Below are 26,588 nucleotides of genomic sequence, written 5' to 3'. Positions count from 1 at the left end.
TATAATAGGTTGCCCAATAATTGTCTGCTAGTCGATGTTCCTTTAATTAATTAATCAATGAAACTGTTAATGTAAACATGTAACAGCATGTTTATTTGTACAAATAATAACATTCAAGAGGGTTAACTGCCAACATATACTTGGTTGAAGACATTTCTTTTTTGCCAATTCACCATAATCTGTGCAATTATAAGCAACATGGAACACATTATATGTAACAGCATTTATCAAATCACACTGAAGCTTAAGTACTGGCATAACTTGATTAAATCATACAAATACCAAATACAGTGGTCTAGGTCCATTGGCCCAAGTTGTCCAGGTCCATTGATTCCGAGCTACTAGGCTGGCCCATTTGCTAGTTCGCAATGAGCATCACAACAACCCCAAGGCCCTGCTTGGAATGTCTTTTTTTTGTGCGGTCCCTATTTAGTTCAACTCCCCCAAAAGTGGAACTAAATACCAGCCCTCCCAACTATTTTTTATTAAAAAAAATCCAAGCAGGCCCCAAAGGTTCAAATAATACCCAAACCCAGTAGTTTTCGAGTTCCATTTAAACAAATGAACTGCAGTACTCCACTATTAATGGCACTCATGTTCAATCCGAACATAGATGAACTTAACAAAAAATGACAAAAAATATGATGCTAGTCTACACATAATATGAGTTAGCATAATGCTTCATGAAGTTATATAAATCAGTGGGACTCGAAATATCTTGCCAAATAATAATAAAATGAATAGAGCAAATAGAACGGCAGAAGTAATATAAGTGATGGTCGAAGAGAGGTTTACACGACAGCTGTGTACCTTGAACTAGTGCCAGCAACATGAAGGATATGTGACTCACATTTCCATCACAGCACCAGGATGGGCTCTGTTTGTATTTTTTTTGTGTGCCTATTTTAAAGCTGCTGTGACAAAGGAAACTGAAAAATCTATTTTCTTGGGAAATAATTCTGTTAGCCAATGGTTGTCGCATCACATTTGATAAAGAAATGGCATAAAGACCCTCCAGCACAAATATGTTTTTCTGCATATCTGTCATCTTGATAATATACACAGATTCATTCTACACCACTGATCACTTAGTTATAGAAAATATTGTAGGAGAACATAAGAAGGTATAATTCTTGCAGCGGGATAAGAAGATATAATTCAAATTGATTGATGATTTTTGTAGTGATTGAACCTATCATTCATCAAGCTTCTGCTATTGAAAAATGAAATAAACTAGATGTTCATTGCCAAATCAATATTCCTAATATTTCGGTGACAGACACATTTTCTGCACAGTATTATTAACTGTAACCTACTGTCGCATCCTTGCCAAGAAAATGCACAAATTTGGTTTGTCAAAATTATATCTGGTTTGTTAATAACCACTCTGGTAGTCTGGCAGACATCTGTATGTGTAGTCGAGGCCTTAAAGTGGTCAGTCAAAAACAGATCGATACAACTGACGAAAAATTAAGAGGTCAAACATGACATGAACAAAATTGGTCGAACAACATTAATAAATGAGCATATCATCATCCATCATACTAATATGTTAACTAGAATATGTAAGGAACAGAAAATAAATGACACTACATTATAAACTAATCAAAGTTGTCAAAGTGAGGTTTTACTATATAAAACTAAGCTTGCTACTAAGTTTGACTACTATAAATTTAAAATTTATTAGAGCTCCAAAAAGTTGACAGCTTTGCTATTATCCAAAAGGTTGCAAATCAACATTATTCCCAGTAAAGAATGCATGCTCTGATTCAGAACTTCAGAAACTCATTTATGATATGATGACCGATGAGCATAGCTGAAACATTAGCTCCAAGTTCTAACTTCAAGTTGCTCCAGCTTTTTAAAAGCAGGCCAGGATTAGACTTAGAGAGGGATCTCCAAGCATCATGTATTCCATCTTAATACTTTCGGAGATGCATTATGGGCAATTGGGCATGACTCACGCACATAAACATTGAAGGACAAGAGATAAATCCCCAGCTGAATGACAGAACATTGAAGAAAATACCTTGCAACAGCAAACCCTGTTGCAAACCCTCTAACGTAGATTCAAAGTAGTAGGGAAACATCAGTTAGTACTATTACTAGCCATATTAACATATCCGAAATCATACTTCCAAGGTGACATTGAGATCCGTTAGGCATTAAAACCATCGCATTCCAAATTTAGAAGTGAATCGAACTGGGTGCATCTAGACCATAGTAGAACTGCAGCTACATGAATATTCTTCATGTGCGTACCGCACAAGACACAGCATTATTCGAGGTACAGAATTCAGACCTAGTATTATGAAAACAACAGTAGATAATCAAACTGAACCCAAAAAGAGACACCACCCAGAGTCAGAGACCACCTCTGGTACCATACAATCCTCAGGTGGCCGTACCGTTGATCACTTGCTCTTCCTTGCCAACTTGGTCCACTCTGTGTGGAAAGAACCAGGACGATCAATGCGCTCATAGGTGTGTGCCCAAACAAGTCCCTCGGTGCTTGGATAAGATTTGCAGGCAACCGGTTACACCTGTAGGTATCAAAGTATGAAAGACTAGAAGACATTCCTGGAGTGCTAACCCCAGCCTCCACTGCCCGTGCCACAACCCATCGCCATGAACAAAATTGGTTGAACTAGGTTAATAAATGAGCATATCATCCATCTTACTAATATGTTAACTAGAATATGTAAGGAAGAGAAAATAAATAAAACTACATTATAAACTAACCAAAATTGTCAAAGTGAGGTTTTACTATCAAAACTAAGCTTGCTACTAAGTTTGACTAATATAAATTTATTAGAACTCCAAAGAGTTGCCAGCTTTTGCTATATCCAAAAGGATGCAAAATAACATTATTCCCGGTAAAGAATGTGTGCTATGATTCAGAATTTCAGAAAATCATGTATGATATTGATATGATGACCGATGAGCATTGCTGAAACATTAGCTCCAAGTTCTTACTTCAAGTTGCTCCAGCTTTTCAAAAGCAGGCCAGGGTCAGACTTAGAGGAATCTCCAAGCAATCAGGTATCCCATCTTAATATTTTCGGAGATGTGTTCTGGGCATGGCTCATGCACATAAACGTTGAAGGACCAGAGATAGCTCCCCAGTTGAATGACAGAAGTACGGAATGTTGAACAAAAGACCTCACAACAGTAAACCCTTTAATGTAGATCATAGTAGGGGAAAATTAGTTACTACCCCTAGTTTTAACACATTCCAAATGACACTTCCAAGGTGAGATTGAGATTCATTGGGCATTAAAACCATTGCATTCCAAATTCATGGGTGAATCAAACTGAGTGTATCTAAACCAGAGTAAAACTGAAGCTACATGGATGTTCTTCATGTGCATATCGCACAAGACAATACATTATTCGAGGTACAGGATTCAGACCTAGCATTATAAAAACAACAGTAGACAATCAAAGTGAACCCACAAAGCGACATCGCCCAGAGTCAAAAGACCACCTCTGGTACCATACAATCCTCAGGCGGCTGCACCGTTGATCAATTGCTCTTCCTTGCCAACTTGGTCCACTCTGTGTGGAAAGAACCAGGACGATCAATGCGCTCATAGGTGTGTGCCCCAAACAAGTCCCTCTGTGCTTGGATAAGATTTGCAGGCAACCGGTTACACCTGTAGGTATCGAAGTATGAAAGACTAGCAGACATCCCTGGAGTGCTAATCCCAGCTTCCACTGCCCGTGCCACGACCCACCGCCATGCACTCTGCCGCTGTACCATCTCCCTTGCAAACTCCCTGTCCACGATCAAATTGGCCAGCTCAGAGTTCCTATCATAAGCCTTCTTGATCCTATCAAGAAACCTTGCCCGGATAATGCATCCGCCCTTCCAAATCCTTGAGAGTTCTGCAAGGTTAAGATTCCACCCCTTCTCCACACTCTTGGCTCTCAACAAATTCATCCCCTGAGCATAGCTGCAAATCTTTGACGCATAAAGGGCCTGCCTCACCCTGTCTACCAGCATCTTCTTATCAACATTAATCTTCTCCAGAAGCCCAGCTGGCATCCCTTCCTCCTCCAGCACACTTGCAGCGGCCACACGCTCATCCTTAAGCCCCGACAAGTACCTCCCGTCCAGGGATGCTGCAATCGTGGGCGCAGCCACAGCAAGCTCCGCCGCCTGCTGCACTGTCCACTTCCCAGTCCCCTTCATCCCGGTCTTGTCGAGAATCTTGTCAACCAGCGCCCCACCGCCACTCCCATCCAACGGGTCAGCCACCGTGAATATATCCGCAGTGATCTCAACCAAGAAACTCTCGAGCTCCCCCTGGTTCCACTCAGCAAACACATCAGCAATCTCCGAGTTTGTGAGCCCGCCAACACGGTGGAGCACATCATAGGCTTCGGCGATGAGCTGCATATCACCATACTCAATCCCGTTGTGCACCATCTTGACGAAGTTGCCCGCGCCGCCGGGCCCGACGAACGTGACACACGGTCCGTCCTCCGTCTGCGCGGCGGCCTTCTCGAGGATGTCCTTGATGTTATTGTAGGCGTCGACGTGGCCGCCGGGCATGAGCGAGGGCCCGTTCCGCGCGCCTTCCTCGCCGCCGGAGACGCCCATCCCGAGGTAGAGTATCCCGCGGGAGGATGCCTGCTCGATGCGGCGCTCAGTGTTCTGGTACCACTCGTTGCCGCCGTCGACGATCGCGTCCCCCGCGTCGAGGTAGGGGGAGAGGGCATCGATGGTGGCGTCGACGGCGGGGCCGGCCTGGACGAGGAGCACCACGGTGCGGGGCCTGGCGAGGGAGAGCACGAAGTCGCGCGGGTCCCGGTGGCCGAGCACCGGGAGCGCGCCCTCGGCGGCGGCGCGGGAGAGCGTGGAGTCGACCTTGGCGGCGGTGCGGTTGTAGACGGAGATCGGGAACCCTTTCTCGGCGATGTTGAGCGCCAGGTTCTGGCCCATGGTGGCGAGCCCGGCGAGGCCGATGCGGGGCGGAGGGGACTGCGCCGCGGCGGTGGCGGGCGGGGCCGGCGCTGGGGAGGCCATCGGGTAGCTAGCTAGGGCTTGGGGAGGAGGGCGGCGGAGAACCGGAGAGGGGAGGGGAGGGGAGGGGAGAGATTTGGAGGAGGAGGAGACGAGTGAGAGAAGGGGTTCGGGGGATAGAAATATTGTTGGGGTTTTGGAGGAGCTTGACGCTTGCGAGGGGGGAGGGAGCCTCTCTGCCTCTGTCGTCACGAGGCGGGGCGGACTCGTCGAGGCGGCCAAGGGCAACGTCTCTTGGACCATCCAGCCCAACGTCGAGACGGCTCCTGGTGGCCGTTCGATCCGTCCAAGGGCCAGCTGCCTTTTGGTTCCGTTGGAGTGCCCTCCAACACCAACAAGGCGCGTGTGTGTTTGCCCATGGCTACACCGTGCAAGTTTTTTTTTCTTACTTTGGGACGAACAAGCCAAAGTCCTCTCTCTCAGGGGACGTGATTGACTTTGCACTAGGAAATTGGGAAAATATGATGCCGTTCGCTTTCTATTTTGTATACTTCGTCTATGGTTGGGGTAGCTGGATCCTGTATCTGGACATGAGCAAAAGAAAACTTCAGTGCCTCTTCGGAGCTCAGAGCTTTCTTTAATACAGTACGTAGTAGCATCTGAGAGAGCTCCAATACACGGAAGAGTTCCATAGCTTTTTGTCAAAATATTACATGTATCTAAATTTTTTTTAAGAATAGATGCATCCATTTTTGGACAAATTTGAGACAAAATTTATAGGACAAAGGAAGTACTAAACACTATTAATGAAAACATATTTTACTAAAATATTACTCCTCTATGTATCTGAGGCCCTGTTTGTTTGTGCTTCAGCTTCAACTTTTGGTGCTTTTAGCAATCTCAAAAGCATTTCTCCCATTTACACATGAAGCTGAGAAGCACCTTCAGAGAAGCACCAAAAGCATGTCCGGAGGTGCTTCTCAGCTTCATGTGTAAAAGGGAAAAGTGTTTTTGAGATTACTAGAAGCACCAAAAGCTGAAGCAGAAAGCTAAACAAACAGGGCCTAAATACAAGATGTTCTAGGTTTGTCCTAAGTAAATTTTTCAGAGTTTACTTAAATTTATAAAAATCTACCAACGGTTAAAAATTCTAAATTAGTTTTTATAAAACCCTCAATGTATATCATCTTTATAGTTTTTCTTGATGCAAAATACTATGTTAGTAGATGTTAGTACTATAAACTTGATCAAACTTTACGAAGTATGACTTAAAAGCAAACTAGAATATCTTATATTTAGAAATGGAGGTAATACATCTTATAAAAAAATATTTGAAATTTCAGGTACCATATTACTTGTCCCAAAGTTATACTAAATTAGTGACAACTAATTCCGGCCGGAATGAGTCCTATTTTCTTGAGCAAAAGCATGTACTCCTTCAAGCATTTCTTGATGCAAAATCTTTAATTACTCCATAGTTGATAACAAAACTTCTCCAAAAATATCATTTCTTGTTGTTATCACTGCTCTGGTTGAAGAGTGGATGTACATATTTCACCAGCTGATTTCAAATTGCAGCATATGCGAATTGAGGTTTCCCTCTATACCGTAGGGCCTTTTCTTACCGTTTTCATTCTAGAAAAATTACCTCCAGAATCCATTGAGTCTTCCTTGTGTGTCCCTTCTACAATTTCAGTTTAGAGGAACACCCAATAGAAAAATGAGGGGCTGAGAATGGAGCGTGAGTAACTAGGAGTGAGTATGTGTAGTTGTTTCCTTGGGCACTGGGTAGATCTCCAAAGCACTAGACAGTACTCCCTCCGTTCCATAATTTTTGTCCAAATATTACATGTATCTAGATATATCCATATTTAGACAAATTTGAAACAACAATTATGAAACCGAGGAAACAGTAAAGAAGTTCCTATTGGCTAATGTTTTGGTCACGAAGAGCAAGGACAATAGTGTAGTGAACTGCTAGCTACTAGTCGAATAGCCATGCATATTAATACTTGGGCTCACATCCAACTATCACGAAGTTTATATGAACTCGTGTTGTAGCTGACTATTCGCTTACAACCCGCTTCTATTCATCTCTTTCCTCTTCTCTCTTTTCCGACTAAGAAAAAATATACAATATTTTAATTTTTAATTATAGTATGTTTACATCACCTTATCGTACTTGCGCTAATTGTTGAAACTTGATTGTCTCTAGTATTACTACTAGCTTGATGAAAAAAAAAGGTTCCCTCTCCAGTCTCCACGCCCGTACGGGCCTACGGAATACATTGGAGCTGAGACAGTGGCTAGTTCATTTTGGTGAAACTGAACAAAGTTGCTCAACCAAAGCTACTTCAAAATCTTTTGCTCATCTGTTCATTATGGTTGTTCGATTGGTTTATAACATTCACATGAATTTCGGTTAGAAATAAACATTTTCGAAAAAAAACTACTCCCTCCGATCCATATTAATTGACACAAATTTGCTCAAATATGGATGTATGTATGCATAAAAAGTGTCTAGATACATATAATATTTCGACAATTAATTAGTATCAGAGGGAGTAGAACACATTGGACCTAATTATGGGACAGTAACAAATCAATTCCTAAAAAAGAGCCGATGCTATCCTAAAGAAGAGGATAATTAGGTCATAATTAGTACTCCGTAATTACAACAACACCTAGATATCCTATATAAGAGGCAACACATCAGGCGAGTAGCAAATCAAATCTCATCCTGATTGTGTCCGAGAGCCAGGCACTCTACAAAATGCAAAAAATACCCTTATATAGAATAATAATTAAAGTAGCCTAATGTGATATTACCAAAATATCCATGCCAATACTACTCATCAACAGTGCTACTAAGTTGTACCGAAGGTCGACAACGAGGTCGCATGGGCATGGACTCTAAAGATCAAGACTTATATAGGATGGATTTGCCACTCACAGAAGTAATTAATCATATGCTACCTATGTTAATTGATATAAATCTTTTAACTGACAAATATAAAGATAATGAACTAGATGGGGGGAGGGGGGGGGGGCACTACCCCCCGCGCCAAAGTTTACCATCAGAAGATGGCATTTCATTCAAACCATACATACATGTAATTGGGTTTCACCATCTACATTTACAAAAGCAATTATTTTGATCCGCATCAGATACTATGCTGCTCTCTTAATCATGACACCCACGAGCTAAGACTCAAGATAAAACATAAGAAAATTACAAAAATACTAAAAAATGCAAATACCGTCGAAGTAGCGTAAGTATCACAGTGTCGTGTCGTACACAACACAAGGACACTACTAATGAAGTAAGACGTGGCACCAGACGCATAAGCTGTAAGGAAAAATGGTACGCCTATGATCTGTAGAGAAACAATACTTGTAGCTGAGATTCTATCAAGTCAAAAAACACAAAAAAAGAGAACATTTCCAACAGTAGATAAAATATCAAATTGTCGATGGAGTAATCGATGCCTAACAGGCAGTGCGTACACATACATAATAATCAACGAAAAACTCCACGGACAGAGAAGGCCAGTTGTAGCAACAAGAAAGCTTGACAAACTAAGCTATGGTGAAAGAATAATTAAACATGGTGTCATGATTAAAAAGAAATAAATATACTATCATAAAGGTTGCGATAGCAGTAAAATCAATGGAGGCCGTCACAGATCGAATGGCGAGGCCAACGACCATTCCAGGCTTCCTTGGCATGTCGTTCATCCTGACACCCTTTGGTTGCTTCCCCACTTGAATCACGGTGTTGGCTCTATCCCCAACGGGTGTATAGCCGACAAGATCATTTTGCTTCCTAAAATGAACCACAAGGTTAACAAAAGATCACCTTTAAATGCAAACAATACAATGTTGAAAGTACCTTTGCCCAACCTAAAAGCTGAAAGGGCAATCAGTCCATTTTCTACAATACAGAGTATACACATCAAAATTGATAACTATCATACTTTAATTACAACAAAAGAGTAGAAAGCCCATGGTAGAGTTGTAGAACACAAGGATGAAGATGGATTGGGTGGTTACAATTTTCTGCTTAATGCTTTTTTACTCTTACGGTCCTACTTATTGATACAATACTTAAAAAAACTTTGGAATGCGCGCGCGCGGCGCGGGTGGGGGTGGGGGGGGGGGGGGAGCAACGCCCCGCTGACATACATGTACCTCCGCCGTTGAACAAGGTTATACAGATCGTGGACATACATATGAATTATTCAGATATAAATTCAAATTCTCCAATATGGATAACTAGGAACTTCGGAAATGAGAAGGATAGGGTTTAGGGATCTATTCAGTTGTTAGGGATCCATTCGCAACGGTGAACTAATCCCCATAGTGATTAGATTGATCTCATCCCCTCACCCAATCCATGTCAGGGTTAATCCATAAGCACCACAGTAACTAGCAAGAAGCAAATGAGAAAATATGGCCATAACACATAGTAGACTTGCCGGTTGCAACATATACAAAAACTATGTTTGCGGCACAATGTTATTAGGATTATTTTTTCATCGACAATCCAAACATTATATTCCAAATTGGAGCAAATAAGTTTGCAAAATTTGATTCCAAAATTTAATCATGTATTCTTGTTTTGGAAAAAGTTGTTCTGTTTTTATACATCATTTTGTCATGTACTTCTTAGATCTTACTATTTTAAATGTAAAACAAGAGCACTTTTACATTTTCCATTAGTTTTAGTTAATTTAAGTATATATTGTATTAACACACGGTTCCACAAGAGCGTGCGAGTCCCTCCATTCTACAAAATACCTCATTTAATTTTTGTTCCCTTCGTTTCACAATACACTTCATTTTTCTCTTGGTTTCCACACCCAGCCAATAACTGTTTACACCAATTTACTAATTTACTCTTAAACCAATAAAAATGTCCAGACACTAGAACCGAGAGCTGCCTTGGTCGAAGTACATAAATCTATATGAGGTATTTTGTTGAACTGAGACAGTAAATAAGTTTGACTTCTGATTCTATACACCCCCTCCTCTAAAGAAAAACACATGAGCGGTTCAGATCACTTCGTACCTCTTCATAAAAAAAGAGCATGATGGACATTAAATAATATTTTCTTCTCTCCTTTTCGCCTAGCTTCGAACAACACTGTTATTTTTTGTTTCACCAGAGATTGCATCGTTGGATCACGACAAAATTTCATGAGCTTGTAGTAGACACAGTTACAGAAAATCCCACCAAAGGGGTTGGCGAAAAATTTCCTGAGGCCACAGGAAACATGCGAACAAGACAGATGCTCGTGCCACGAGAAATCCAAACAACACCCGGTGTTTTGAAGTTTTCCAAAGATTCCACCACTGGATCGCGACAAAATTTCACATTCTATTAGTAGACAAACTTCCGCACAATCACACATAAGGAATTGGCGAAACCTTTCTTCAGGCAGCAGGGAACATGCGAACAAATCGGACTTTCTTGCTGTCCCGCATGGTCGCGAGAAATCCAAATAAACTTGGTGTTTTGAAGTTTCTGGAGATTCCACTGTTGGACCGCGACGAAATTTCACATTGTAGTAGTAGACAAAATGCTGCACAATCCCATCGAAGGGATCCTCGAAACAATGCTTGAATCAGCAGAAAACATGCGAACAAGTCATACATTCATGATGTCATACATGGCCGCGAGAAATCCGAACAACACTCTCTGCTTTGGAATGGAACGAAGATTTCGCCGTTGGATCGCGACGAAATTTTACAGTGTCGTAGTAGACACAATTCCGCACAAAATCTCACCGGAGGGATCGTCAAAAGAATACCTGAGGAAGCAGATATCTTGCGAGAGAAGAAAGAAGCAGGAGGAAGGAAATAGTAGGCGACCGGAGATCGAGCAAGAGGAGGAAGTCAAAAAAAGGTGAAAAGATCACGCCCTTGTTAGTTTGGGTAGAGGGGCTGTATAGAATCAGGCCTAGGGTCCTAGGGAGATCCATCTGTGACAGAGTTTTATACAGCTGTGACAGAGTCCTAGGGAGATAGAATTAATCCCTGCACAAATTTGACCGCTAGGGTCTAGGGAGATCCATCTGTGACAGAGTTCTAGAAGATATGTCACCTACAAAGTTTGATGACGATTCTCCTCTCTCTGGCTGCCGGTTAGTGTTGGGGAACCTCACGCCTTCATCTCCAGTGTGTTAGAGAGTTTTTTTCTTCAGTTTTGGTGCTGTAGCAACATTGCTCCCTGCAATCCTATCTCGATTGAATTTGGATAGTGTTGCCATAGAGTTTCTGAGTTGTTTTGTTCTTGTTGCTATTCGTTGGCACGACTCCATTAGCTTCGTCAGCGGAATTAGCATCGTATTGCCTCTTCTTCTAAGTCTTTGCGAACATGTTCCCCTAACTAGTCAAGATCTGAGCAGTTGCCCATGTCGATGTGTTTGGCATGGTTGCCTATCTCCATCATAGTGATGGCTTACTACTACAGTGGCGATTCAGCGAGGTTTAGTCCTCTACAGATCTTTGCAGATACTTCATTTAGTACTAAATTTCTGGATATTTTGGTTACCTTGCTTGGGAACCTAAAACTGAGTAAATCTTTGTCTCCAATCTTGATCCTATGAGGCCACAATCTCTCAAGCACTAATGTCATCCTCCGTGACCTAAGTCGCAGGTCGGTGGTTAAACAATCGTGGATAATGTTGTCCATCTGAGTTGTAATTTATCTGGCCAGAGCGACGGTGGTGCAACAAAAACGATTATGGCTGCAATTTAGTTGTACCAACAATTGTATACCTGCGATGTCATTTTTAGAGTAGTTCAAAGATTATATCATACGCTAGAATTGAATTTTCGTTTTTTATTCTAGTTTCAGTCAAAATTTAAGCTTGAGGACCCGTCCCTTGGATTTTTTTCCCATACGGGGAATTGAGATCGATGGACAAGTTACTCGTTCAGTTGGCACTGAGGCCGCACGGTCATCGACTCCAGAGATCATCGTAAAGAAGTTTCAGTTCTGATAATGTGTTGCGGTTAGAGGTGGTTTCAAAAAACTTTGTCCGCTTGTTTCCGTTTGCTTGGCATTATAGGGGTTGCAAAAAATTGAAAGAATTAGAATCATTTTATCGTACACCAAATTTAACATGAGCTGTTTATTTATTTACATCTAATGGTTAGAATTGCGTGGTACCTTATCCACCGCCGCGTACACAGGTGCCAAGCATCTAGAAAATGCTCCAGCGTTATAAAGTCTTAGCATCTCATTTTTGGACCCACTGGTCAGGCGTTTTTTGATCGTCCATCCATCTACTTTCCCCACTTGCTCTTCTTCCCCCACGAAACTCCAGCAGCTTCTGGTTCCTCCCAAACCCCCCGCCCCCCCAAATCCTTCCAGCGCATGAATCCTCTGCCTCCGTCTCAAAATAGAGAGAATCCGGCCACCGCCCTAAATCCTTTCGGCCCGTCCAAATCCTTCAATGGAGATCTGATTTTTCAAGATGAGATGTTCTAGATTTGGATTGGGAGGAGATGAGACGCGTCAGGGAGGAGCAGGAGATGGGGCTCGCGACGAGCAGGATACTGGAAAGATGCAAGGTGATTCATAGCAAATTGAGAAGCTTAGAACCGGTAGTATTGGTTGTTTGGGTTCTCTGCCTCTGCGCTTGACATTAGAGAGTTCAGCATGATAGTGAAATTTGGTGGACGGAAGGGTTCCATCTTTGAATCTTTTTGAATGTATGAGAGAAGTGTGTGTTCTTCAGTGTATGTAGAGTTGAACACAACGGCTAATGTGAAGGTGAAAATGGCCAACGGCCAACTGCCTAGCAGCCTGGGAGAGCAATGGTTGTAAATAAATATTATTTTAATCAAGTTGGAACCGGAGTTTTGTGTACGCTGGACATTGCCTACGTGTGTAGTCGAAAACTAGGTGATACCTTAAGTTGGATGCCAAACTTGTAATTAAGTAGGGTATTTTGCCTATTTGGTCTTTTTCTTAGGTCAACCGGATTTTGGTTTGCAATTAAGAAAAGGAAATTGTTCTCTGATCTAATCCAGCCTAATCGACGCACCGGCGGATATACAAGGCCGCCGCCGCCTCAAGGGCGGCTGCGCCGGCTGAGGGGAAGAGGCCGCCGCCTCAAGGAGCGTTGCGCCGGTTGAGGGGAAGAGGCCGCCGCCGCTGCCATATTCCGCCGCCTCAAGGGCCGCCGCGCCGGTTGAGGGGAAAAGGCCTCTGCGATTGGGCGGCCGCCGCCATGAGGGCCTGTGGCTTGGCGGCCTCGTCGGCGGAGGGACAGGGATACTGCGCCTGTGGGGAAGACGATGAGGCCGCTGCGCCGGCGGAGGGGGCTTGGTGGCCGCGCCAGGATTGGGGTGCCGCGCCGGCGGAGCGGACGAAGGCGACGATCTCGAGCACATTAGCGCAGGTTCGTTTGGCGGAGTATCTGGGGATTGCTCGCTCGGCCGTGCAGCTTTACGTCGATAGCGTCGGTGCAGGAGGTGAATTAACTGAGTGTATGTTCTTAGTCTGATGGTTACGTCAAATGCAGGAGGTTCGCAGAATACGAAATGAGCATCCGGATGATCGTCTGCGTTCTCCAAGGACCGTGAAGGTGACAAGATTGTTTGGCGCTGACTTCTTGAAATAGGTTAGCTAATATTGGATCATGTCACTTCTGCACAAAATATGGCATTCCTTCTGTGATCATGGTCATGCTCTGCAATTGGTTAATTTTGAAATAGCGTGTAGGTATTGCTGGATGACATAGTTTAGTTTGGAAGTAATTTCTTGTTTCCTTTCGTACTTGAAACTGAGATTCTATCTGGTGCAGAGTATGCCAAATTTGCTGGTATTTTGGTGTACACATAATTAAAGCCATGATTAAGCAAGGTCAGAAGAGGGAAAAGGATATCTGGTCCATAGTTTGAAAAATAAAATGCACCCAACTCTCAGTTCTAACTTCTTTGGAGTGTGAAATATGACCATACACACTGAACGGCCCTTGTATAGTTTGACACCATGGACTAAATTGTCAGAAAAATTCTGATGGCATGAATTAAGTTAGCTCAATTCTACGGTCACCCCGTGTGCAGCCAGTTTGAGAAATTATAGGAGAAGCTTCTCCCACAGAAAACAAGGTTCATTTTACTTATGTCCAAATGGATTCTCTCAGAGAAAATGAGGTTCCTCTTACTTTCCAAGTGGAAAGAATGAACTTGTCAGCACCAAAATATTGCACAACTTGATGCACAATGATTAGATGAAACTGAGAAAAATATGAAAATAATACTGTAACACCAGCAGTCAATGATTCGAAATTTTAAGGTGTGCATTTAAGAATAATTATGGAGTCTAACAGCACCGGACACATAGGATAAAAGTTGGACAGGAACTAAATTTATGGCCTAACAGAAATATTGGACTACTTACTATGGCAGGCGCATATCTATGATTGAGAACTATCACTGGTGGCTGGAGTTTCTTCTTGACTTTGTTGCATTTGCATATCCCTGGTCTTGATTTTGTTCAGCACACTGTAGAGGATGTCACACGGTAGCTGCCTCCTGAAAATTTCTACATCTTTGTGCATATATAGCAAAGCAGTTAAACATGAATCCAAGGATGAAATTTACAGTGCATGTAGGAATAATATTCGAAATCTTCACTCGTGAAAATTTCTTGGACAGTTTGGATACCAACCATAGTTGTATGTACTTGATGACAAAAAGGCCACATGATGTCCTGAATGAATTAACTAGGATTTCATTTTTTGAGTTTATAAAAGAAGATTAGACATTGGCAATGAATGTGCATACTCGTCTTTTTGCCTCGGCACATGTTCGATATTTACGAGCTCCCAAGAATTAACAGTTAAGTCTTTTTTTTTCGAGAAAACGCAAAAGCTTTGTGTCTCGATGCATATATTAAGAGAAAGAGTAATTTACAAGCCCAAGAGGGCAACACACACAAAAAATACAACGCAAGACCTCTAGGAACCAGTGACCGACGGGAGTAGCGCTCCAAGCCCAGTCGCCCCAGCCTGAGCCCACAGCCTGGCGTTCGCCTTGATGGATCCGGTCAGTGAGGCGATGCTAGGAGTCACGTTGTCGAAGACCGCCGCGTTGCGATGCTTCCAAATCCACCAGGCCGTCAGCATGATGATTGAAGCAGTGCCCTTCCGAGCCGAAGAAGGAGCGGTGTTGACCGTCACGTGCTACCAATCCGCAAAGAGGACACCTACAGTAGGAGAGGCAGCGGTGGATCGGATCCAAGAAAGCACCTCATGCCACAGGAAGCGGGAGAAGGGACAGTTGAGAGTTAATTGCGCAGAACCACCACATTTGAGACAGTTTTTACGAAAACCACCAGTTTTGCTAATTTTCGCGCAGAACCACTGCAATTCAGTGAAGTTGTTGCACATAGCACTGATTCTGTCGTTTGGGCCATATAAACGCGTTTCTTAGTGACTGGGCCCACATGTCAGGTTGACCGGGCGGACGCCATCCGTTAGCGCCGTTTAGACCGAGCCGGACTCATCTTCTCGCGCGTCTCTGGCAGCGTGGGCTTCCTTTGCATGCTCGGCAGGGCTGGCGGCTTCACTAGCCGGCCGGACAGGCGACCACGCACCAGACCTTTAGAAGAAGCAACCGGCGGCGGTGCATGTGCTGCTGCTTGCCGGCCACTACTTGCAGCTTGATGTGGGGCTGCTTTCTTGCTTGCTTGTTGTGCTGCTGCTTGCCGGCCGCTGACCACTGCTGCTGCTTTGCTATTTGCTGTTGCTCGCTGAGCGCACGCATCTCCCCCGCCTCCCCTCGATCCAACGCGCCGGCGTGCCAAGCTCGCTGCCCTGCGCCTGCCCATGCGTCACCATGAAGTGCTGCTCTCCCGCGCCTGATTTCGGCCAGCTGGATACTCGTCGAGGTGGCAGACTGGGGAGCTGAGGTGGGCTGAGGAAGGGACGAGTTGGCAGCGGCGGCGCCCACAACACCGGAGGACGTCCCGCCGGAGCTCCACTCGGAGTTGTGGTCCAGGCCGCGGGAGGGCCGTCTGGTACCTCGCGGGAGGTGCAGGAGGTCACGGAAGGCCTTCTTCACTGCAGGGCGTTCACTGCAGGGCATCGGCGAATCGAGGCGGGTGATGGCCATTGGCCAATTCTGGCGGGCAGCAGCAAATCGAGGCGGCGGCGGCCCCCTCTCGTGCCAGCGGCGAAGTGCTCACCGGCCCAAATTCAGGACGGGGAGGGAGCTCGTGGGTGCGGCGGCTCCACGCAGCTGTTCGCCGGAGACAAAGAAAAGAAAGGGAGGGAAGAGAGAGGTTCATGGCGACGAGCTCCCGAGTCTCCTTGTTGCTCATGAGCTTGGCGACGAGCAAGACGAAGAAGAGCACGAGGAGATAAACAGAGAGGAGAGGAGATGGCGCTGACGGACGACCCTAACGCCAGGTCCCGCCTGGTCAACCTGACATGTGGGCCGGTCGGTCAGAAACGCGTTTATACGTCCCAAACAACAGAATCAGTGCTATGTGCAACAGCTTCATTGAATTGCGGTGGTTCTGCGCGAAAATTAGCAAAACGATGATTTTCGTAGCAACTGTCTCAAATGTGGTGGTTCTACGCAGTTTACTCGGATAGTCGACCATGAGGTGATTCATGGTTTCCATCGATTGGTTGCACAGCAAGCACCGCGGGGCATGAGACAACCCATGACGTGCCCTTCTCTCCGCCGTCCAGCATCGGTCCTGGCAGGCGAGCCAGATGAAAAACTTGACACGTGGCGGTGCCCAAGACTTCCAGTTCAGCCTCCAAGTGTCAGAAAGAACACCCCCATGGAAGAGACTGCGGTAGCATGACTTGGAAGAATACTGTCCGTCACCCGTCCATCTCCAGCACAGGGTATCAGCCGCATCTGAAAGCTTGACCATAAGCAACCGCTCCCAAATCCGAAGGTATTGCCAAAGGGCAATAGGATCAAGAATCCCCTGGATGTGGCGGATCCAACTTCTATTAGCAAGGTCCTCGCGGACGGTGCGATTTTTTTGGGTACGTCTTGGAACCAACTGAACGAGGTTTGGGGCCAGTTCTAAGATCGCACGACCATCCAACCAACGGTCAGCCCAAAACAGAGCGGAGGTGCCATGCCCGACCACCATCATGGTGGAGGCAAAAAAAACCTTCGCTCTAAATGAGAGAACTGTAAGTCCAGTCCACGCCAAGGGCGAAGAGAGTCAGTTCGCATCCGCCACATCCAACGTACGCGGAGACTGACGGCCAGTCGAGAGAAGTCCGGAATGCCAAGGCCACGGTAGCAAAGAGGCATGCAAACCTTGGACCAACTGACATGGCAGTGTCCGCTACGAGCCTCAGCCCGGCCAGACCAAAGGAAGCCCCGCAAGATCTTCTCCACCCGCTTTTGTACCTTCCGATAGAGGCCCAAAACCAGGATTTGGTGCAACGGGATGGCCGACAAGACTGATTTAATCAGGGTCCGTCGACCGGACTTAGACATCATGCCGGCCTTCCAGGGCGGCAATCGGTCAGCAATCTTGTCAACTAGGGGGCCAAAAGCCTCAGCAGAAGGTTTTCGGATTCCCAGAGGGATCCCCAAGTATTTCACCGGGAAGGGAGCCATGGTACAGCCCATCGTGACGGCTGCCTCCGCGGCCACATCCTCCGTGCACCTAATGGGAGACATCGAGCATTTGGCAAAGTTGGTATGAAGCCCCGAGGCCTGTCCAAAGGAGAGGAGACGACGCACCGTGAGGAGCTCCGAGCGGTCCGGGTGGCAGAAAATGATAACATCATCTGCGTACAGGGACACGCTTGTCAACAGATGGCGGGCAGCAAGTCTTCGCAAGATACCTCTCTCAGTTGCCTTGGCTAAAAGCCGGTTGAGCGTGTCAATCACCAACACAAACAACATAGGCAAGAGGGGATCTCCTTGCCGCAACCCCTTCTGATGCCAGATCGGCGGGCCCGGCTATCCATTCAGCAGAATGCGGGTGCTGGCGGTGGACAAGAGAATGGCAATCCATTCACGGAATCGAGGTCCAAAACCAACGTGCTGCAGCACCGCAAACAAGAGGGCCCAAGATACCGAGTCAAAAGCATGGGCTATGTCCAACTTTAACATAACCCGAGGCTCTTTGAGACGATGGAGGAAGCGGGCCGTCTGCTGCACAAGCATGAAGTTATCATGGATGCAACGCTTCTTGACAAAGGCGCATTGGTTCTCCCCAACCAGACTGCTCAACCTAGGGGATAAACGTAGTGCAAGAGCCTTAGCCACAAGCTTGGCGAACGAGTGGATCAAACCGATCGGTCGAAAATCTCTCAGGGTTGCAGAGTCAGGCTTCTTCGGGATTAGCACCAACAGTGCTTGGTTCAAACCTTGGAAGCCACGTCCATGCAACGCATGTAGCTTGCCAAAGGCCGCCATGACATCATCCTTGACTGTAGTCCAGCAAGCCTGAAAGAACTCGGCGGTGAAATAATTGACAGTCAAGTCTGTCAACCTATTTAATCTGTCCACTTCTTTGGAACTATCTTTCACCATCCTTGAATACATCTCCATCGCTTTTTGTTGTACCATGTCGTGAATCAGCCATTCAATTGCCTGATCTATACAACGACACCTTTCATTTGGTTTTATTTGTGAAAAAGATAGTGAAGGCAAAGCCAACACATATATATGTCGGGTATCTCTATGATGTCCAAAGCCCGAGTATCTCTTTGTTTGTTTACCCAAGCAAGTGTCTCCGTCACATCATCTACATTGCGAATGTGAAGAACAGTTGCAAGTTATAGAATGTGCTATGATGTGAAACAGGTATTTGGCGGATAATAGGACATATCTTTTTCTCCTTCTGTTTGTGTTGTTCCCTCTTGCCGTGATCGTAGCAGCGATATGCATATGTTTTGTTGAAGGCCGATGTTGATTTCCTCCCTGAGGGGCCACACAGCCGCTTGGCAATTATGTTGCCCTTGCCTTCACTATATTTGTCGTTTTTCTCATCACCATCTTTGTCCCTTTCCTCATCGCCATCTTTCTCCTTGTCTTCATGGCCATTTGTACTATGAGGACATGTATACAATTTACCCTCATCCCCCACGTGACAGTATGTTTTCTATGATAAAGAAGAATCCGGCCATACCATCTACAAGTGGCCTGAACCGCTGGTTTTCATAAACATAGTCCTTGTGAATGTACTTATTCTCCAGAGCTCCTAGGCGATGAAAAATTTGTTTAAGTATGCTTTCATCCTACATAAATGTATGAAGATGAGTCATAATACAATTTGTAATATGCAAAGAGTAGAAATAGGTTGTCGGGTTCTTCAACTTGTGCATACATAAACATGGCTGGTGCCGTGGACGGGTCTATGCAACACATATTCTGCATCATTTGTGATGTCTTGGATAATCTCATAAGGAATAAAAAATTAATGGTTAGTTTGTGGTAGTAACGAACGAGCATATTATATAGTTGCAATGAACATTTAGCAAATCATTTGCATCTCCAGCTCCGAACTTGGCTGTCTCTGTGCCACCTTTGCTTCAGACCAATGTCGAATCAGCGGTTTTTTCACGCTGAGAATAATTGACCTCTATCCCGTGATTCGCTTTGTTGACATAAAATTTCTAGCAGTAACAGTCCTGGATTGCACCAGAAGAAAAAAAAATCAGATACCAAGACTTGCTATGAAATGAACCAAGTACTGTTATGTTCTTACTTGGAGTAGAGATAGGTTGCCGCAGAGGTTCATTTGTTTTTTGTTATATTGCCTAATGCTTTCCATTAGGTGATTCAGTACCAGGCTTGCCCAATCCACTTATTTGATGTCATGACATCCAACATCAGCTTTAAATAGTTAATGCTCACACTTGCTTTGGTGGTTGGGCATATATGCTGACAGATGGCGCACAAAAGAAATCTTGTGACAAAATGTTCGTTAGTACATCCTTTGTTTTGTTTAATTTGTTTGACGAGTCCCTTGAAAGTTATCGTCGACCCCGTGGTATCTTTGTAAGCATTAAATAGTTCTTGTTGCTTCTTCCTTCGTTGAGCCTCAACCTGATCATCTTTATGTGTTTCTTTTATATATGTGGTCTCTGCCTCATATGGTAGTTCTTGTATGTGTACAACATCCTTTTAACTCTATCCGCCACAATCCGCTAGTGACGGAAGACCTGCGTGCATGTGGCGGATTGTTAGTGTTGAAGATGATGCACTCACCATCAACGAATCTAAGCTACGGAAGACCTGCGTGCAAGTGGCTTATTGTTATAATGCTGAAGATGATGCATTCATCATCAACAAATCTAAGCTACGGATGGAGTTAACGAATGTTGTACACATACAAGACATACCATCTGAGGGAGAGACCCCAAATATAAAAGAAACACATAAAGATGAGCAGGTTGAGGCTCAACGAAGGAAGAAGCAGCAAGAACTGTTTAATGCTTACAAAGATACCACAGGGTCAACAATAAATTTCTAGGGACTCGTCGAACAAATTAAACAAAACAAAGGATGTATTGACGAACATTCGTCAAAAGATGTCTTTTGTGCGCCATCTGCCGGCACATATGCCCAACCACCAAAGAAAGTGTGAGATGTGGCTATTTAAAGCTGATATTGGATGTCAATGACATCAAAGAAGTGAATTGGGCAAGCCTGACACTGAATCACCTCATGGAAAGCATTAGGCAATACAAGACCAAGAAATAAACGAACCTTTGCGGCAACCTATCTCTACCCCAAGTAAGAACATAACGGTTATTAAGTTGATTTATAACAAGTCTTGGTACATATATGATTTTTTTCTTCAGATGCAATGCATGTCTGGTATTGGGAGAAAATTTACGTCAACATAGCGAAACACGGGATAGAGGTCAACATTGGTTTGAAGCAAAGGTGGCACAAAGAAACAAGGCCAAGTTCAGAGATGGAGATGTCTGCAAATGATTTGCTGAATGTTCATTGCAACTATATGATATGCTCGTTCGTTGCTACCACAAACTAACCATTAATTTGTATTCCTTATTAGATTATCCAAGACATCACAAATGATGCAGAATATGTGTTGCATAGACCCGTCCACACCACCAACCATGTTTATGTATGCGCAAGTTGAAGAACCTGACAACCTATTTCTCTTTTTGCATATTACAAATCGTATTATGACTGATCTTCATACGTTTATGTTGGATGAAAGCATACTTAAACAAATTCTTCATCGCCTAGGAGCACGGGAGAATAAGTACATTTACAACGACTATGTTTATGAAAACCAGTGGTTCAGGCCACTTGTAGATGGTATGGCCGACACTAGACACAGTGTCCAGCGACAATGAACACAGTGTCAAGCATCTAGGGAATTTACTACTCTGTTTGCTCTGGGTTTGCATGTCTATCCTATTCCCACATTATCTTGAACATCTTCATATGGGCACAAGCAACAATTATTTCCTATGCAGGATAAGGATTACATTTTCCCTTAAGTTCCCTTCGTACAGACTGAGGTGAATTTACAAGTTAGTAATTAATTCAACCAATATCCATATGTTACAGATTAACCTCTGATTCTCATGTATCATAGAAAACATTTTGTCACGTGGGGAGCGAGTGTAAATGGCATACAGGTCCTCACAGTACAAATGGCCATAAAGACAAGGAGAAAGATGGTGATGAGGAAAGGGACAAAGATGGTGATGAAAAAAATGACAAATAAAATGATGGCAAAGCCCAACACAATTGCCAGTGGTTGTATGGCCCCCTCAGGCGGCCTTTAACAAAACAGATGCATATTGCTACTACGATCACGACAAGAGGGCACGACGCAGACAAAAGGAGAAAAAAGGTGTGTACTATTATCAGCCAAATACCTTGTTTCACATCATATCACATTTTATAACTTGCAACTGTTTTTCACATTCGCAATGCAGATAATGTGACTAAGACACTTGCTTGGGTAAACAAACAAAGAGATACCTGGGCCTTGGCTATCATAGGAATTCTGTTGTACCATGTCGTGAATCAGCCATTCAATTGCTCGATCTATACAACATCGTCTTTCATTTGGTCGTAATCGTTTTTCTCATCACCATCTTGATCAGCGGCGCCATGGAGATCAGGCTGGGGGCGAAGCAGTCAGGCCGGCACGCCCCGATGTCCAGCGGCTCGATATCGATCGGTCTTGATCAGGCCAGGCTGGAGTCTGGAGGCACCGGTACGATTCGATGATAGGACACGGAAAGACCAAACACCTTTTGCTATCAACTGTTGGACGCTTTTGGTAGTCCCAGGTACGTTTTGGCCTACCGGGATACTGAAAATCATCAAGAAATAACGATAAAACCCTGATTTCGAAGTCTTGGACACATATATCTCCAGCAAGGTAGCCGCAAGGCACATACTCACTCTGCCTGCTAAGTTGTACGAACTCTTTTAACAATTCATATGGTAGACATCTTCAAATGAATGCTGTGTGCGAGCGTTTGCTGATTGTTGATCTTCATCTCGAATTCTCAGTGCATCCTATTCCTATTTTCTAGGCTTTTTGTGAGTGTCCGTGAAGCTCTGATCCTGCACTTGTAACTTCACTAGACCGGAGATTTCAGTAATTGCTTCATGTTTCGGTGATACACAAGAAGAGAAATCCTGTATGTATGTAGAGTATTTGGTAGAACGTAACAGTATTCTTACTACTGACAATCTAGTGCATAGAGGCTGGAAAGGTAGAAATGTTTGTCTTTTGTGGAGGCACTGAAAGTATTGATCACAAATTTTTAACGTGCCCTGTTGCTAAGTACTTATGGAACGTGGTGTGCTGTGCTTTTAACATCAGCAAGGTGCCAGTTTCTATGCAGCAGATAGCTAGTTGGATCTTGAGTTTCAATGGGAAAAATTGTAGACTAATGGCTATTGGTATAACTGCTTTGTGTTGGGCGATTTGTAAAGCAAGAAATTTAGCTTGTTTTCAAAGTGTTGTCCTAAAGATCCTTCTAATCTAGTTTTTTACATTTGTTACTGGATTACTTATTGGGAGGGGCTGGAGAAGCCTGATGTCAAGAGGAGGATCGAGCTAGGAGCACAGCTGTTGCAAATGGTGGCGTCTGACGTTTTATCTAAGAAGTTTGGGTGGGGCTTGAGCAATCGGCGCCTGACCGACGTGTGATCTTGCAGTTAGATGCTTGTTATCCTGAAGTTTGCTGATGTCTGGGCATGTTTTGCCTTTGTTTTAACTACTGTAATATATATGTCTTCAGTTATGGTCCTTTGGTTTTCGTTTTGCTGAACCATTGAACCTGTTCTGAACACCAAAGACTGCTTGTAGCTTCGATTTCGTTAATGAAATCGGGGCCCTTTGTGCTCCTTGATCCAAAAAAAAAGTATGTAGAGTATTAATAACCTCTCCTCTCTAGAGCTACAAACTCTTCATGAACCGCGAGCTCACATGTGCGGAGATTGCATGCTTGTCCGAGCCAGTTACAAGTAGGGGTGAAAATGGTAAGAAAACTTTCCGTCCTTTCCAGGAAACAAAAAGGGAAACATAAAAAAAAGTACAAAAACGGAGACAGAGTTCTTGTTGTGTGGAAAACCGAAGAACGATTTCTATTGGAACACTTCCGGAAACATGATTTACATTTCCGTTTCATAGGAATTTTCCGGTTTTAGCCCACTCTCATCAACTAGCAGTTCAAGTACGTTGCCGCGGCTATCGGCCATATCAACCCACATCCTTCGACCACCTTGATGAGATCTGCTCTTGTTTTGGCATGTCTAGATTAGTAGATTGTCTGTACTTGTTTTGCTCAGGGCGGGGAGATCCCTTTTTTGAAGGAAAAAAACTTGCTTAATTCTGACTATTTATGTTCCATTTTCAGCCCTAGTTTGAAGCAATGATATCTCGGCGAGCGTGAACTTATGCCCAAACAGATCAAGGTCTGGGAACTCAAATGGAATGAAAGGGAGCTGGATATATATCATGAGGAGGAAGCAGTAGCAGGCATGGCACCGATGGCGAAGCCGACTAGTCATCTGACGCCATCTCCAAGTGCCTCAAGCGGTGAAGCCCTTCTGTGGGCCGCAAGATGAGCGGTGACCTTTTATACTGCTCTCACGTCTCAAAATAAGCGATGTGAATTTGTATAAGAATCTATACAATCTAAGTCATTTATTTTGAGACAAAAGTAGTAGTAGGTTGGCACGAGAAGAAATGAATAATATGCACATACATTTTGTGGTATGCTGGATTTTTATAATGGACGAATTTTTAAAAAGCTGGCTGTGGAATTCGCATGTCTTTTTCTTATTACAGAGGGGTTTCTGTGTGCTTCGATGAAGTATGGACGCCAAATCTCTCGGTACCGCTCACGGTGTCTACCCTTATGTCTTTGCGAAGCATGTGTCTACTCTTTTTTCTTAATCCCTATGCCATCCAGGTAATCTCTGCGCATCGGCGCAGGCTTTCTCTCGGCGCAGGCTCAGCCACTGGCGTTGCGATGCCGGCATACGTGGATCTGAACAAGTTTGAGGCGAGTTTGACATCGGTTCGAGTGCATCTACTCGTTTCTTCAAATTGAGAGGGATCTTGATACCATGGCTGATACCATGAACGATCTTGTTCATTGAATATTATCCGTGGTACGATAATGGATCATGTTCATTTGATTTTGGATCTCGTGGTTTTCTTTGAACCGAGAGTATGGGCTATCTGAAATTCGTTTGATCTATGGTTATTTGTTTCTTGGTGTTTTAGGTAGCTATTGATTGTTAACTTTTCTTTGCGATCTTCATACCGTGATTTGCTTGATGCACTAAGTTTTGACAAATGTTTGTACTGTGATTTTTCCTGGTACGTGATGTACTGTTACGAGTTGAAGTACACAGTCTTGGTATTGACGAGATACTTAAAAACTGTTAATGTGCATGCCATGTATCTTTGTTGTATCAGTCATGTACTTCGCGTACTATAAAATTGATACGGTATTTGTCGTGTATCGGGTGTACTTACAAACGAGCCTAAACATTGACTATGCACTTGTGTCATGAGCAGAAGAAAAATGGTGGGGAAAAGAGGTACCGGCACATGCATAAAAAGATGTCAGCACTCATGGCAAAAGCACTCACATGCAAGAGGTAGAGAGAGAATGAGAGATGCCAGATGGTCGCATCGTAAAAGTAGTAGTACCTTTTGTTTTACTAGACTAATTAATCAATACTCTAATGGTAAGTTAATTAATTGACACTGATCTCAAAGTCATATCCTGAGGACGGTGGGAGCCGATGTTGAGCTATGGATGAAAGTTTATGTTGTACTATGTTTGTGGGTTATTCGAACCCAACAGTATTTATGCGGTCATGAGTAGCCACCATTACACAGGAATATTTTTTAATTATTTGTTTGTTTGCGTTCTTCACCTGTTACCAGTTGTACCGAGAAAAACAAGTGCAAAATCTGAATTCAAAATTTGAGTCGAAGGCAGGATAAAATTTTAACAAATACTATGTTTTACTACAGGGAGGTGTTTATTCAGGGGGTAAAGGAGAATTTTATTAATGTTTTGGTTCTTTATCAAGAAGATGAACCAAGTCACACATGTCATCTGGAAAATACACGAGCCAAGATGGTACAACTTCCTTGGCAACTGCCCGGGCTTCGCTGGCAACTTCCCATTTGGGAGAGTATCAACGAGTGAGGAGGTAGTCAGGCGTTTTACATGGACAAACACTTGACATCTTAATTACTTATAGCTAGAGTTTGCCCGGCATCCATGATTGTCTTGGCTTTGGCTCCCCATCCTCCTTCAGCTGTTCGGCATTTCATATGGTAGACATAAAGTACAGGACACAATGTGCTTTGTTTTGTTTTCGCATGACGTTCCCGATGCATCCTACTTCTAGGCCTCTGATGCATCCGATGCATATCTCAATATCTCATGCTATAATCCTATACTAGTTACTCCACTCGATTCAAGAATCTGGTAATTTGCTTCGTGTTTCTGTCAAATCTGCCGCTATCTTTTTACCTCACTCGGTGGAAATTCCTTGGGGCTGCCTATTTAAGAATTTTTTTTCCTAACCTATACCCGGTTTAGGGCTTCTTTCCTTGACATCATCCGATCGACCCCTTTGTTGTCTTCCGATTGTGACTCGTGGAATCTCCCTGTTGGCCCTTCTGAGTTTCTACAAGGCTTATTTTGCTGATCTGCAATCGGATAAGGTCTTAAGCTGGATTTGGAAGAGTCATTGTGTTCCAAAACTTAAAGTCTTTGCTTGGCTGCCGCTCAATGGAAGGCTGAACACGTATGATATGGTGGATAAGGCTTGTAATAGATCCAATAACTCTTCCTGTAGACTTTGCCCTTCTGCTTCCTTGGAGGACTGCAGACACTTTGCTATTTCAATGTTCTTTCAGTGCTCGCTGCTGGAGCAAAATCAGCCTATCCTGGGATCTGTTGCCTGATATCAAGAACAGAGTTTTGATTTCTAGGGGTGCTTTTGGTAGGCCCTGCTTTATGATGATTTTCATCTGTGCTGCTTGGCACATCTGGAAGCAAAGCAATAACCTCATCTTTAATTTGTCCAGCCACGGTTTGCCAGTGGCTCGAGAATTTCAAACATGAGATTA

At 44.0% G+C, this 26,588-nt stretch overlaps 1 protein-coding gene across 1 annotated transcript; it reads right to left on the bottom strand.

Moving 5' to 3' along the window:
- Positions 1 to 3,265: 3,265 nt before the first annotated feature.
- Positions 3,266 to 5,032, bottom strand: LOC100835446 (6-phosphogluconate dehydrogenase, decarboxylating 2, chloroplastic). Its single transcript, XM_003557354.3, has one exon. The coding sequence runs from the start codon at positions 5,030 to 5,032 to the stop codon at positions 3,527 to 3,529; it is 1,506 nt and encodes a 501-aa protein (XP_003557402.1). The 3' UTR covers positions 3,266 to 3,526.
- Positions 5,033 to 26,588: the final 21,556 nt, after the last annotated feature.

Source organism: Brachypodium distachyon, chromosome 1 (genome assembly GCF_000005505.3).
Source record: "Brachypodium distachyon strain Bd21 chromosome 1, Brachypodium_distachyon_v3.0, whole genome shotgun sequence".
In the NCBI taxonomy this organism is placed as follows: domain Eukaryota; kingdom Viridiplantae; phylum Streptophyta; class Magnoliopsida; order Poales; family Poaceae; genus Brachypodium; species Brachypodium distachyon.
This window is presented reverse-complemented; position numbering and strand designations above follow the sequence as displayed.

Excerpts from the sequence above, each read along its gene's own strand:
- LOC100835446 (XM_003557354.3), bottom strand. The coding sequence starts at position 5,032 with ATGGCCTCCCCAGCGCCGGCCCCGCCCGCCACCGCCGCGGCGCAGTCC.